Source organism: Aspergillus thermomutatus, assembly GCF_002237265.1.
Source record: "Aspergillus thermomutatus strain HMR AF 39 chromosome Unknown NODE_221, whole genome shotgun sequence".
NCBI classification, from domain to species: Eukaryota; Fungi; Ascomycota; class Eurotiomycetes; order Eurotiales; family Aspergillaceae; genus Aspergillus; species Aspergillus thermomutatus.
In genome coordinates this window covers 36,204-49,500 of record NW_020798271.1, presented here as the reverse complement: position 1 = coordinate 49,500, position 13,297 = coordinate 36,204, and the positions used below count along the sequence as shown (strand labels likewise).

The 13,297-nt window shown below is 51.4% G+C and overlaps 5 protein-coding genes across 5 annotated transcripts; 3 read left to right on the top strand and 2 right to left on the bottom strand.

Annotated features, from left to right (window-relative positions):
• Positions 1 to 260: 260 nt before the first annotated feature.
• On the top strand, positions 261 to 1,752 carry CDV56_105586 (alpha-ketoacid dehydrogenase kinase family protein; the record flags this gene model as incomplete). Its single annotated transcript, XM_026759205.1, has 2 exons — positions 261 to 490; positions 552 to 1,752. The coding sequence occupies 2 exons, from the start codon at positions 261 to 263 to the stop codon at positions 1,750 to 1,752; spliced, it is 1,431 nt and encodes a 476-aa protein (XP_026611547.1).
• A 193-nt stretch (positions 1,753 to 1,945) lies between these two features.
• Positions 1,946 to 3,459, bottom strand: CDV56_105451 (putative 2-methylcitrate dehydratase (PrpD); the record flags this gene model as incomplete). The annotated part of the gene is made up of 2 exons (XM_026759070.1): positions 1,946 to 3,081; positions 3,135 to 3,459. 2 exons carry the CDS (start codon positions 3,457 to 3,459, stop codon positions 1,946 to 1,948), a joined length of 1,461 nt encoding a protein of 486 aa, XP_026611546.1.
• Positions 3,460 to 3,819: 360 nt separating this feature from the next.
• Positions 3,820 to 5,537, bottom strand: CDV56_105283 (IQ calmodulin-binding motif protein; the record flags this gene model as incomplete). The annotated part of the gene is made up of 3 exons (XM_026758902.1): positions 3,820 to 4,094; positions 4,141 to 4,719; positions 4,775 to 5,537. The coding sequence occupies 3 exons, from the start codon at positions 5,535 to 5,537 to the stop codon at positions 3,820 to 3,822; spliced, it is 1,617 nt and encodes a 538-aa protein (XP_026611545.1).
• Positions 5,538 to 7,739: 2,202 nt separating this feature from the next.
• CDV56_104966 (putative thiamine pyrophosphate enzyme) lies at positions 7,740 to 9,713 on the top strand (the record flags this gene model as incomplete). The annotated part of the gene is made up of 3 exons (XM_026758585.1): positions 7,740 to 7,823; positions 7,877 to 7,999; positions 8,085 to 9,713. 3 exons carry the CDS (start codon positions 7,740 to 7,742, stop codon positions 9,711 to 9,713), a joined length of 1,836 nt encoding a protein of 611 aa, XP_026611544.1.
• A 1,018-nt stretch (positions 9,714 to 10,731) lies between these two features.
• CDV56_104702 (aminotransferase-like domain-containing protein) lies at positions 10,732 to 12,756 on the top strand (the record flags this gene model as incomplete). Its single annotated transcript, XM_026758321.1, has 8 exons — positions 10,732 to 10,875; positions 10,933 to 10,969; positions 11,055 to 11,086; positions 11,145 to 11,187; positions 11,261 to 11,428; positions 11,478 to 11,554; positions 11,604 to 12,428; positions 12,502 to 12,756. The coding sequence occupies 8 exons, from the start codon at positions 10,732 to 10,734 to the stop codon at positions 12,754 to 12,756; spliced, it is 1,581 nt and encodes a 526-aa protein (XP_026611543.1).
• Between the last annotated feature and the right edge of the window lie 541 nt (positions 12,757 to 13,297).

The following is a 13,297-nucleotide window of genomic DNA, read 5'->3' as shown; positions in this document are numbered from 1 at the left end:
GAGAGCCTGTTCTGAAGATTCAATAGAGTATGGCCTTCCTGGGTGAGAAGGCTCGTGAGGGTTTATATGTGGAGAAGACAGGAGATGGACAGTCCGTTCTCCGTTGTATGCGGCTTAGTGGATGCCCATCACGTGGCTCTATCCATTTTCGGTAAAGTGTCATTTCGACGTCGATCCGGAGTTAAGGTGAAGTCATTGTTGGATTTCAATGACTTGGCTCAACCATTGTCGCTCAACTCCGTTCATGATGGCTAGCGTCCATGATGACAGCCACAAGAATTCTTAGGGTGTCGACTCTGAGATACCAGCATCATCTGAAGGGTCAATTGCCCTCTCGCTCCCTTTACAAGGTGCGAATTTACTCGACATCATCATCTCAAGAACAACATGAGCCGGCACTACATCGGCCATTCACACATGGCGCGAATGATGAAGTCGCGCGTCTTGCGGCTAGCCGTCGACGCCCACTGACGCTCGCAGATCTACTCAAGTGAGGCACCGCAGATTTTTCGAGACATCTGATCATTTCTGACCACTCTGTCTTCCTTCAGGCACGGACGCCCACCTTTGTCAAAAGATGCACTACTCGCGTCTGCGAATTTCACACTATCCCTTCTACCTGCCCGACTGGCATCTCGTATACAAGCGTTACGAAACCTCCCCTTCATTGTCGTTTCGAATCCACATGTCTCAAAGATCTATAACAATTATGTCCACTCCCTATCGACTCTTCTACCCTATCAGCAACGGCAGGTCACCACGCTTGAAGAGGAGAATAAGTTCGCAGATGTACTGGCGGACCTAGTGCATACGCACACAAATACAATCCCCATACTGGCACGCGGGTTTCTTGAATGCAGGAGATATATCAGTTCAGCCGATGTGACTCGATTTCTAGACACCCATCTACGGGCGCGGATTGGCACTCGGCTTATAGCGGAGCAACATCTGGCCCTCCACTTTGCCTCGCAGCCAGTTAGTGATGTCAGTTCCAGAACAGAGCAGTCGTCTGAGAACACGGTTCCGTCGAATTATATAGGTGTGATTGATACGGCCCTACAGCCTGCTCGCATCGTGAAGGTCTGCGAAGATTTTGTTGGGGAGATTTGTGAGCTGAAATACGGCGTGCGGCCGCGGCTAAAGATCGGGGGTCAACCGGATGCCACGTTTGCGCACGTACCCGTGCATGTCGAGTACATCATCACCGAGCTGCTGAAGAATGCATTTCGAGCGGTTATTGAGTGTGGAAATGAGCGTGAGCCCATAGAAGTTACGATTGCTGCAGCGCCGGACGTTCCGAGCCATCATGCCCGCGATGCACTCGGGAGAATGTCAAAAGCCCCGGGTATCTACCCTGATGCCGACGTTGGCTTCGAGATGGACACCGTGGTTGGTACGGCAGATGCCAATGAGTCAATTAAATTCTCAACACCGTCGTCGCAGAGCATAACCATTAGAATAAGGGACAGGGGGGGTGGCATCCCGCCTGAGGTATTGCCCAACATCTGGTCCTATAGTTTCACTACGTTCTCCGATTCAAGCATGCTAGACTCGGCTAACGGAAATCTCGATGCTCTGAACACCATCTCTGCTAGTGGAGGCCAGCTGAGCAGTATTGCGGGACTTGGGTATGGATTGCCGCTTAGCAGAGCCTACGCGGAATACTTTGGTGGTAGTATCGCCATTCAGAGTCTGTGGGGCTGGGGGACGGATGTTTATCTTACTCTTCAAGGAGTTGGCAAGATTGCGTAATCGTTGATCGAGGTTCTGACGGCTTGCTTTAGGCGTTCATCGCTATGGTGAACGCTGCCATGAAGCGCTTCAAAGACAATTTTACCTCATTCACGTGCCACATGCTGGCTGCTCTGGTCACATTGTGTGATGAATTCAGATAAGAGTTTCATTTCCCACAGTATGAAAATGATATCTCACTCCAGCGTTGCCACTACAACCTCGGACTTGGTGATGATTGCCTCGCGAAAAGCTCGACGAAATTCATGATGAGTAGGTCGTCCTTCTCGACGTCTTGGAGGATCTTCGAGATCTCCTTCTCGTTAAACATTAGCTGCATGTTTTTGGTGAACTTCTCTTGCACTGCTCGAGCTGTGGCAGGATTCCGTACATGACCCGCCGGGTATTCGACCAGAACTTCGGGCAGTACAGAGCCATCCTGCAGGTAGACTGTGAGTGCGGAGCCGATGCTCTTCTTTTCTAGATCCAAATAGTCTCTCGTAAGGTGCTCGTCAGCGTGAATGAAGATCATCTCTCGCAGAGAAGCCAGCTCCTCGCTCCTGGCCCAGTAACTCTCATCTCGATAATCCCTCGCCTCGGGCGCCGATCCCTTCAGAAAGGCGAGCGCGATCACGTACTGGATGCAATGATCACGATCGGCAGCATTATACAGCGGCCCTCGCTTATTGATGATCGAATCTGCCGCTTGAGTAGTCCGAACCTCAACCCTGGCAATACATTCCGGCCCTAACCCTCTCACCCGAAGCTTACCAAGTTGCACAAGCGCCGCCTCAACGGCCGCAATTCCATGGCCCTCAACCGGCATCACCTTGAACAGGACATTCTGAATCGTCCACACCCCAAACGGCCGTGGCATCTCGAACCCATTCGCCCCAAATGTCCGCGCATAGAACCCGAACGGCAACGAACTTAGCGGCTTCGGTGCACCAGGCTGGCCAGCACGCACGAGCAGAGCCAAATGCACCGCACGCATACACGCATCACCTGCCGCCCAACCTTTCCGCGGAATCGTGTTCGCGCCCGTTCTGTACACCCTGTTTGGATGGCCGTCCATCCAGACGTGCGACAGCGTCGCCAGCGTCTGCTCCTCGGTTAGACCGAGGAGCCAGGCCACGACGGCGGCCGAGGCCAGCTTGACGAGGATGACGTGGTCGATGCCGAAGGCGTTGAAGGCGTTCCTGATCTGGTAGCAGCCTTGGATCTCGTATGCTTTGATGAGCGCGGTGAGTAATGTGTGCATTGTGAGTGGGGGCCCGGTGTGGTTGTATCTCCCTGCTGCGGAGGCCCGACATAGCCAGTCTGCGACTGCGAGGATGGCGCCCAGGTTATCTATGCGCGTCGTCAGTGCTATTCAGTTCGATATGGGGGACAATTTTAGCTACCAGAGGGATGTCCCCATTCTGCCCCGCCTAGCGCATCATTATGATCCAGATACCGGATTAAAGTGCCCATATCGAAGGCTCCCTTGACCGGGTCCAGGCTGAAATTTGTCCCTGGCAGCCGGAAGCCATTCGGGACCTCTGTGCCTGGCACAGCGGGGCCGAGTAGTTTCTTGCACTCCTCGCTCGTGGAGAGTGTTTCGATGGCGCATCCCATGGCGTCTAGGAGGGCCACACGTGCAGCTGACCAGGCTTTTTCGCTGTCGATGTGGTAGTGGAATACATACTGGGTGATATCGACGATGGGTTTGTCGTATGGGCAGGACATACTGTTGGAAGAACAAGTACTCTCAGGTCGAGGAATGAAGACAGGCGATGATGATACTTGATTTAATGTATTGGTGCCTCTTCGTCAGCATTCTCTGTTCGTGTGCTAAACGCTAGCGTGAGGTTGCATTGAAGGTAGCACTACTTCAAGACATTGGCACTCAGATGTGCCACAGGATAGTCGTACATGTCCAACCTATACATCCAATGTGGGTATGATCATGACCATCACTTGCCAAACACATCTCAAGATATGGACAAGCTTGACTGAAAGGATATATACACTAAGTAGATGGCGGCAGCCCACTCAAAACAATAGAGGACAATAAACGCAAATATATACCGGCCAAAATGAGCAATACTAAAATCCCCCAACACCTCTCACCCTTTGTACAGCACCAACAACCCCTTTAGCCCAACTGAAGCGTCCGGGGTCCACCCCAATAGAGCCCTTGGGCATCTCACCACTAACCGGATCATGCCAGCACCCGTCCTCGCTGCTCACTGCGCCATAAAGCGCCGTGTTCTGGTTCTGGTTTATCTGCTCCAACCAGACACGGCATACAAGCGGCGAGTCAAGGAGGAGGTTCACTTCCTGGCTGTGGTAGAAGGATTGAGTGTCGAGGTTTCCGTTCCCTGAGTTGTCAGTACGATTGTATGCGAGAGGTTGCGTAGTACTCACCCTGTATAGCCACCCGCTCATCAATTATCATAAGCTTAATGTGGCAGCTTCGCTTCTTGTATTTATTGTGGATCGGTTTAGTTTGATCCTTGCCTACGTAATTGTATATGCGCAGTCGCGAGCGTTCTTCGCCCGCATGCAGGGAGCGGAATAGTTGATTCGCGATCATCTCGTTCGTTCCGTTCTGGAAGGGAAGGAGTTGGCCTGCGTCGTTGTAGCCAAGGCACAGATAGCATGTGACGGTGACGCCGCGACGGACTGCATCGAGTAACGCTTCCAGGATGGGCTCTGCGTTCATATTCGGAGTCTGGATGAAGATGGAGTGCTTCGCGTGTTTGAAGGCGGAGAGAAAGGCTGAGTTTTGTGGAGTGTAGATGCTGGTATGGTTTGGCGCTGAAGTGTTGTTAGCAATCGTAGTCTTTCTTAGGCACTGATGAAGGAACTTGCCTCCCCAGGGTTCTCTGTTGACCAGGGCCATGGGAAATGGCTTGTGAGGTGGTAGAGTCACGTATGGTCGCATTGGAGGTTCCTGGTCGCTATCAGGGGCGTCACCGGTCGTGTCTCGCTGAACTGTAGTATCTGAATGATTCTTTAGCTTGCGATCTATCCAGGGGGGGGGGGGCAGGGAACATACTCAGATGACGAGTGGCAGCTTGAGTTTTCGATTCCCCTGCTCGGGGACGAATTGTGTCGTTGACCCTCTGGGCCTCTTGCTGGACATCACCATCATAATGAGGATCGTGCGTCGTGTGCTCAGGTAATGGAGAATGTAGGTTTTCATCAGATTCAGCCTGTGAATGCTGAGCAGAGAAGCTTGGAATCCCAGCACTTGCGGCCGGAGAGGAAATCATTGGAAGAGGCGTGTTGAATGCCTTCCCCCACGAGATCAACGCGGTGTCATAGAACGAGTCCACAATGGGTCCTTCGACATGGACCAGCATCTCGAGGTTATCGTTATCCTGAACATTACTGCTCTGAATCAAAGCAACCCTTCGATCAATGACCATGAATTTGGCGTGAAAAGTTCCGAAGATAGGGCGGTGGTAGTTGGTGACTTGAAGGTCGACGTTGGGGATTTCTTTGGCAGGAGGCAGTCGGACTTTGCCATTGGGATCTGCATACTGCTTCTCACCGACGCTCAGGTGATTATCCCAGAGCTGTTGAGGATTTCCCCGGTCGTATAACACTTTCACAACCACTTTGCTCCCCCGCTCGCCAGCGCGTCTTGACAGCTCCCGAAACGCGTTGGTTACAAGGGTCGATGCATCGGAGTAGATCCAGAAATTGGTCCCCAAGAAAACCTCCTTTTCAGCCCGAGCGATGCAGTTCGCTACATGCCGACACAGGTCCGGCAACGGGGCCACGATGGTTAGGGGAACGACACCGTGACTGCCCATCAGTGGTGGAGAGACGACTCCTCCCAGAGAGTTTTTGTCCAACGTACAGAGAGCGTCGTGGTATATCTTTCATAAATGCAAGTCAGAACTGATCTCACCATATCTACCATGATTCAGTCTGCTTTGATTGGGGGGGTATTTAATCTAACCTTAAGAAATAGATTACTCGGTTTTGCTGTTCCCCAGTTCCCACATTCATACGCCCTCTGCAGATCATCTTGACAGTCGTCGGTTGGCTGCTTGCTTCCAACAAGCTTCTCCTTCAGCTTGTGCTCATGATACAGCTTATGAAACAACTTTGCCGGTGATTGATTTGGATCCCTCGCAAGCTCTGAGCTTACTGTCTTGTCGTGGTGGCATAGTCGGTACACCTTATCCGAGATCATGTCGCAGCAGGTATGGTTATCGCTCGTTGGCTGGCGCGCTATCCAAATGACCAAAGTACTCAGACAGATTGAGAAAATTGCTCCAGAAAGCTTCAAAGCAGCTGCAATGGCAGAGTCATAAGGCTGGTCAGATAACTGGTGCGTCTGAGACATGTTCCTCTAAATGACGTATACAAGGCTTCTGCTATAGAACTCACCTCAGCGAGCCATACTTTAACAACCAAGAACAGGCAGCATGATTTATCCCATCTCCAAAGCCCCTCAAATTAATATGATCTGCCCCATCACCATCTTCATCATTGAGTGCATGACGAAAGCGTGGACCTTAACGCGGGCTCTCGGACGGGGCGACGTCATAGGCGCAGGCACCCAGGTAGCATTTCCACGTATATCATCTATAGTCTCCAATAAGCCTAGATGATCTTCTAATTTCACATGTTCTAATTAGTTATGACGAGCTATTTGGTAATCTCCAGTCAGAGCAACTCGCTAAATTGATTCTTATAGGTAGAAATATATTCAATCGACCTGATATAGGTCCATTGATCCCTCATCGGACATCGCAGGGACTGTACGACAATCAAGTTCCAACCACTATCTCCAGTGGTCCACCCACTAAGGTAGTTTCAAGAAGCTTAGCAGCCACTAAACAGATCAACTACTCATGTCATGGCCTATATCTATACTCACAGCGTCGATCAACCCAGGCGGATTACTATGTCATACCCGCCGCCTCAGAAGACGTAATTGAGCGATAGGACTGAGACTGAGGTCATGAGGATATTCATACCAGTCATAAGTCATGCAACAAGTCGAAAGCATGGTAGGAACCTTCAGACACTGGACTTTGCGTTGCGCTTGTTATTGACCATGGCAGTGGTTGGTCTCTGTCACTTCACATCGTCACGAACCAAGCTAGATCTTGGATAAATGCTCATGAGCAAAGGCAGAGTAGGTCGAAAGGCAAATTTCCCGTCGAGGTGAACAGCTGTATCGCTGTGCTGGTCGCGAGAGCCTGCAAGGAGCCGCGGAAGGATTGACAGCTACATTGTAAGCGGGGGACTGATACCAACTCGCGGGTTATTAACTTATTCTTTTCTGCTTTCCGGTACTTCCATCAGCCTTGCGGCTGGTTTCCCCTTGTCTAGGTAGCTCCACGCAGGCATGTGTCAGGTTATCAGCACTTAGACCCTATTTAGCTCACTCCTCCGGGTCGGTTAGAGGTGGGAGACTTCCACACTATCTGTTACTTCCTTGTATGCCGGCAACTTTGGCGGGTCACTAGGCTTGTCTCGATTCTGGAAGACAATTCACAATTGAACTAACCTGCAGGTGGGTGTATGAAACCACCACCGAGCCTCACTAGAACCTCAAGATACATCAGTCCGCTTCAGCAATTCCAATAACAATAGGATCAACTTGTGGAAGTACACGTACAAAAAAGAAAACCAATGCCGCATGCCACTATTCAATGTCAAACGGACTTACCCCGCAGCGGAGATACTGCGATGGCTTCAAGCTGGTCCTCGGGCATCCCCCTCTGTCGCTCCACAGCTGGGGTACGGTTTACCATTGGAGACCGTCGGATAGTGAGCCAAACACCTGAGCTGGGCTATGCTCATTATTAATCTTTCGGACTTCTCTCCATCCCGGCGAGGGTTCCGCTGAGTTGCTTGTATTTATAGGAGTTTTGAGAGCTTGAGTCTCTCTTCGCTCGTTCTATATGCTCTGGAATTCTTGCTTACCATCAAGCAAAGTTGCCCACCTCGCTTCAACTTTCTATTGGTAGATCCAACTATGTATGTGCTCATTCGAAATGACCTTACAGCTTCAAGAGCCTGACTTTGCTATGACCAGGGTTTATACCGCATCTTTCGCCTTCTTCGAGGCGCTCTGGGAGGTAGAAAGCTAAGCTTTAACCACCTAACAAGTCTCAGTAGCTGACTTCTAAAGGCTGGAGTGACACATGCGTTCGTCAACTTGGGTTCCGATCATCCATCAATCCTAGAGGCCATGGTGAAGGGCCAGAAGGAGAAGCCAGACCAATTCCCCAGGATCATCACCTGCCCCAATGAGGTATTTCTAGATTCGCCTCTCATACCCTGTCTCATTCGGGGATGGTCTCGACTCTAGTCTGCTGACATTGCCTCATCCACGCTAGATGGTCGCGCTCTCCATGGCAGATGGCTACGCTCGACTTACCGGAAAGCCTCAGTGCGTGATCGTTCACGTGGATGTTGGGACACAAGGCCTAGCCGCTGCTGTACACAACGCTTCCTGCGGTCGCGCTCCGGTTCTGATCTTCGCCGGCCTCTCCCCATTTACGATCGAAGGAGAGATGCGCGGCTCCCGCACCGAATACATTCACTGGATCCAAGATGTTCCCGACCAGAAACAGATCGTGTCCCAATACTGTCGTTATTCGGCCGAAATCAAGTCTGGCAAGAACATCAAGCAAATGGTCAACCGGGCACTTCAGTTTGCGACTAGTGACCCGAAAGGTCCCGTATACCTGACCGGGGCCCGAGAGGTTATGGAAGAGGAGATAGAGCCCTACACGCTAGCTCAAAGCGTCTGGGGACCGGTTGCACCATCAGCTTTAACACCTGAGGGCGTCGAGCTGATTGCCTCTCATTTGGCCGCTGCCAAAGAGCCTCTGGCGATCGTAGGCTACTCAGGTCGCTCTGCTCGGGGCGTGAAAGAGCTAGTCACACTAGCCGATACGTTCAAGGGTCTCCGGGTTTTGGACACGGGCGGATGCGACATGTGCTTTCCGGGCGACCATCCTGCGTCGTTGGGACTCCGTTATGGTGTTCATGACGCTATCAAGACCGCCGACTTCATCCTAGTTGCCGATTGCGATGTACCCTGGATCCCAACACAGTGCAAACCGTCGGATTCAGCCAAGATCATCCACATTGATGTCGATCCGCTCAAGCAGCAAATCCCTGTCTTCTACATTCCCTCCCTAGCAACTTTTCGGGCAGAGTCTGCGACTGCATTCAAGCAGATCAACGACTTCGTCGCGTCTAGCAAGGCTCTGCAGGAGATAATTAATTCGGAAGAACAAGTCGCATTCGGTCAGCGCCGCGAAGAAGAATATAAGAAGACGCGTCAAGCTGTTGCCGACCTTGCTGTAGTACCTTCGGGAGGCGACGACGCTTCATTGAATGCGTCTTACCTCATGGCTCAAGTCCGAAAAACTTGCCCAGAAGACACCATCTGGGCCATTGAATCGGTAACTCTTACTGCGATTGTAGCCGACCAGATCAATGCCACCTTGCCCAACTCCTGGATCAACTGTGGTGGTGGTGGCCTGGGATGGTCCGGCGGCGGTGCGTTGGGGATCAAGCTGGCTACCGATGATCAGCACGGGGGTAAAAATATGGGTAAATTCGTGTGCCAGGTTGTGGGTGACGGGACGTTTCTCTTCTCTGTACCAGGCTCCGTTTACTGGATTGCCCGGCGCTACAACATCCCAGTGCTCACGATTGTGCTGAACAACAAGGGCTGGAATGCACCCCGCAGAAGCATGCTTCTGGTTCACCCCAATGGAGATGGCTCGCGTGCAACGAACGAAGACCTCAATATCTCTTTCGCTCCTACCCCAGATTATTCAGGCATCGCAAAGGCTGCAGCTGGAGGTGGGCTTTGGGCTGGTCGCGCGGCTACAGTGGCCGAGCTGGGCAAGCTCCTACCGGAGGCTATCCAGAGTGTGCTCAACGGGACCGGAGCTGTCCTGGAAGCCCAACTAGACGGGACCACTGGAAAGTATGTCGAGAAGAAATAGAGACTCATAAAGTCATCAACCCTTTTCCTAGTCGGATGCTTTTGCTTAGTCGATTCACTCTGTCCACAAGTTGTATCTCTTGACGTCTTTATAGAGCAGATTCTAGCTTAGCAGCCTAGGATTTAACTTCATGTTGATGATACCTGTCCCCAGAGCGTCGCTATTCTCACCGAGAGTTGTGCTTGAAGGCTGAACTTGAAGTGCTTATCGGCTGCCCGACACTTATCAATCATCTGGCTCCGATCCCGGCGATAGCCTTATCTATGCGCGCGGGGCACATTATTCTTTACAGTTGACTGTCGGTACGCGTCGATTTATTCCACAGGACAAACAAAGAGTTCAGTCAGGGTTCCTACGCAACAGTTACTAGGATTATAAAGCTAGGAGCAAGTTCAATGGCAAAGATTATGCCCATAACCATTGGAAAGTATCCTCCAAGACGAGCGCAACTGGGGATGCCCCGGCCGTTGTAAAAGCGTATTGAGCGGTAATACCGTGTAACCAACCCGATTAAGGTAGGTACCTACCTAGGCACCCTGCTAGCATTCCCGCCCGCGCCCTGTAGATGATCAGTGACCAAGCCCTTGCTTAACCACAAACCAGAAGCGCGGATACAACAGGTCCATTAGATAAGAGAAACCCAGCAGGGATATTTTCCACCCATTGAGAATCCAGCACACACTCTCGGGCTTTCAGCATCGAACTATGACAGTTCTGCGTGACCTTCCTCAGAGGTTGAGATATGGAGATTCGTCAACCCCATCGGGCGGAACGGACCCGCCTTCTCGGATGTGTCGTCGGCGGAGAGAAAAATGGCGTTGGAGTCGTGACTCAAATTGCCGGGCTTTCCTCCTGCACTGATCTTCGGGGTATTTGCTTCACTTTGGCTATTATTCTTTCTGATTGTCACTGTGTCTCCAGGCCTGGATCCCTATTGTGAATATCGCGGACAGATTCAATTTACCTGGACAACTTTAATCGCTATCCACCACCAGACCAGAATTCCCCGAGACGGAAAATGAGTCCTTCGGTCGACCTTAAGGGCGCGGATACGTCTGCCGGCTCATTGACAGTCGATGGCATTGCGGATCTGAGGGCGAAGAGTGCGCCAATCCCTACAGGTATTGCGCCTGCTACGAGCAGTGATATGTTCAAGAGCGCGGTGAGTACATTCGGTTGGAGGGATTGCGAATGGCGCTGATGCCTTTGTTTTCTCCAGTCATGCTATACCAAGCCGAAAGCGAAGCGGTGGGATCGTAAGTTCTTCCAGTCTTCCGGAATGTGGCCAGACGAATCGACCCGTCCTGGTCGTCGTGGAGAATCTCGCTGATCGATCTGAAGACTACCTATCCGAAGAATCAAAGTCCCGACAGGTTAGCTCGCTGGATCATCAATCGGTTGAATGGCAATGGGGCTAAATTCTGCCTTTAGCAATCTACATTGAAGGGTGCTGCGCGTTACCTTAAGACTCCAGGTATCTCATCCCCTTGTTTCTGTTCATGCTCACGATATCGGTCCAAGCGAAATGCTGACGTCAAATACTTTAGGTCTCATCTCGTTGGGTGGTGGTCTACCGTCGCCGGAATATTTCCCTTTCGAAGAGATCAGCGTCAAAGTCCCAACGCCGCCGGGATTCTCCCCTCAAGAGACCCAGGAATCTGGCACCGTCCTGACCGCCAAGAAAGGGGATGTCCAAGCTGGCAGAAGTCTTTACGGTACGTATGGAAACTTCAAGGACCGGATCCATCGCTGACCTTTCTGCAGACCTCGAGGTTGCTCTCAACTATGGACAATCGACTGGCGGCCCTCAGCTCCTCAGATTTGTAACGGAGCATACCGAGGTATGAACTCCTTAAGAACCAAAGTATGTGCCATGATTAACGTGATCAGCTCATCCATAACCCTCCATATGCCGACTGGCAATGTTGCTTAAACGCTGGTAGCACATATGGGTGGGATACAGTACTCCGAATGCTCTGCAACAGAGGCGACTACATCCTGATGGAGGAGTATACATTCTCTAGCGCCAAGGAGACCGTTCTTCCATTGGGAGTCAAGGTGGCATCAGTCAAGATGGATGCAGAAGGTCTTCTGCCCGAGTCGCTCGACGAGGTCTTGAGCAACTGGGATGAAGCTTCTCGGGGCAGCCGCAAGCCATTCGTGCTGTACACGATTCCAACTGGACAGAACCCTACCGGTGCCACGCAGCAGGTGGAAAGACGCAAGGCTGTATACAAGGTGGCACAGAAGCACGACTTGATTATCGTGGAAGATGAGCCTTACTACTTCCTGCAGATGCAGCCATACACCGGACCCGACCGCGAACCTGTCCCTCCTCCTGCCAGTCACGATGAATTCATCAAGTCTCTCATTCCGTCGTATCTGAGCTTAGATATCGATGGGCGTGTGCTCCGACTTGAATCCTTCTCCAAGGTTCTTTCTCCTGGCTCGCGGACCGGTTGGATCGTTGGCCCGGAGCAGCTTGTCGAACGATTCATGCGCAACTGCGAAACATCTGCCCAACATCCAAGCGGCATCTCACAAATTGTTCTGTTTAAGCTTCTCGACGAGCACTGGGGCCACTCTGGCTACCTGGACTGGTTGATCAACCTGCGTATGCAGTACACCGGTCGCAGAGACTCCATTGTCAATGCTTGCGAGAAATATCTCCCCAAGGAAATCGCTAAGTGGAACCCTCCCGCCGCAGGAATGTTTGTGAGTATTCCTTCACCTGCGAATTGACGATCATGGGCCCAAGACGTATTGGCTGACACTGATAAACTCTTAGCATTGGATTGAGATCGATTGGCAGAAGCATCCTGCCGTGGCTTCCGGTAAGACCCGCGAGGCTATCGAAGAGGCTGTCTTCCATGCTGCGGTGGATAACGGTGTGCTCGTGTCGCGAGGCAGCTGGTTCACCGCAGCTGGTTGCAACGAGGGCAGCTTGTTCTTCCGCGCTACCTTTGCGGCTGCCAGCTCGGAAAGCATTGCAGAGGCTATTTCTCGGTTTGCAACTGCCCTCAGAACTGAGTTCTCCTTGTAGATAGATCGGACAATGATGATACTACGTGATTTACATGAATAGAACATGGAGAGTGATATATTTGCCCTGGGTTTACTCGTTAGTGTGGGAAATCTTCATCTGTTCTTAATAAAATGCCCTCGATTTCCTGGATAGCTGAATAGGCCAGCATGAAGCTGAGCAGGAGTCACGACTGATGGGAAGGAGCTGTGTGTGAGCCCCCCTTGATTATTACGAAAGCAATCAGACGATCCCGCTGTTGCGATCGAGAAACTAAGATTAACATGATTGTATCCTCACCAAGTAGTAGATCATCAGTATATGGTTAATTTGAACCATGAGTGTTGTTCAAGGTAAGGAAGGTAGACTATTGACGAGTGTAGTCTCCTGCCGTAGTACTTAAAAGCACAAATTGGAGTGTCCTGTTCTGGTGCTAAATTAGTGTCCGCTTTCTAGCGTGGTTTCACTTCACACCCGCAGTCTCACTCACAAGGAGAAAGATCACCATTTGAACCTCTGGTATAGCTCTTTTCACACTTCTAGGAGGTTTTGGGAAAGAAGG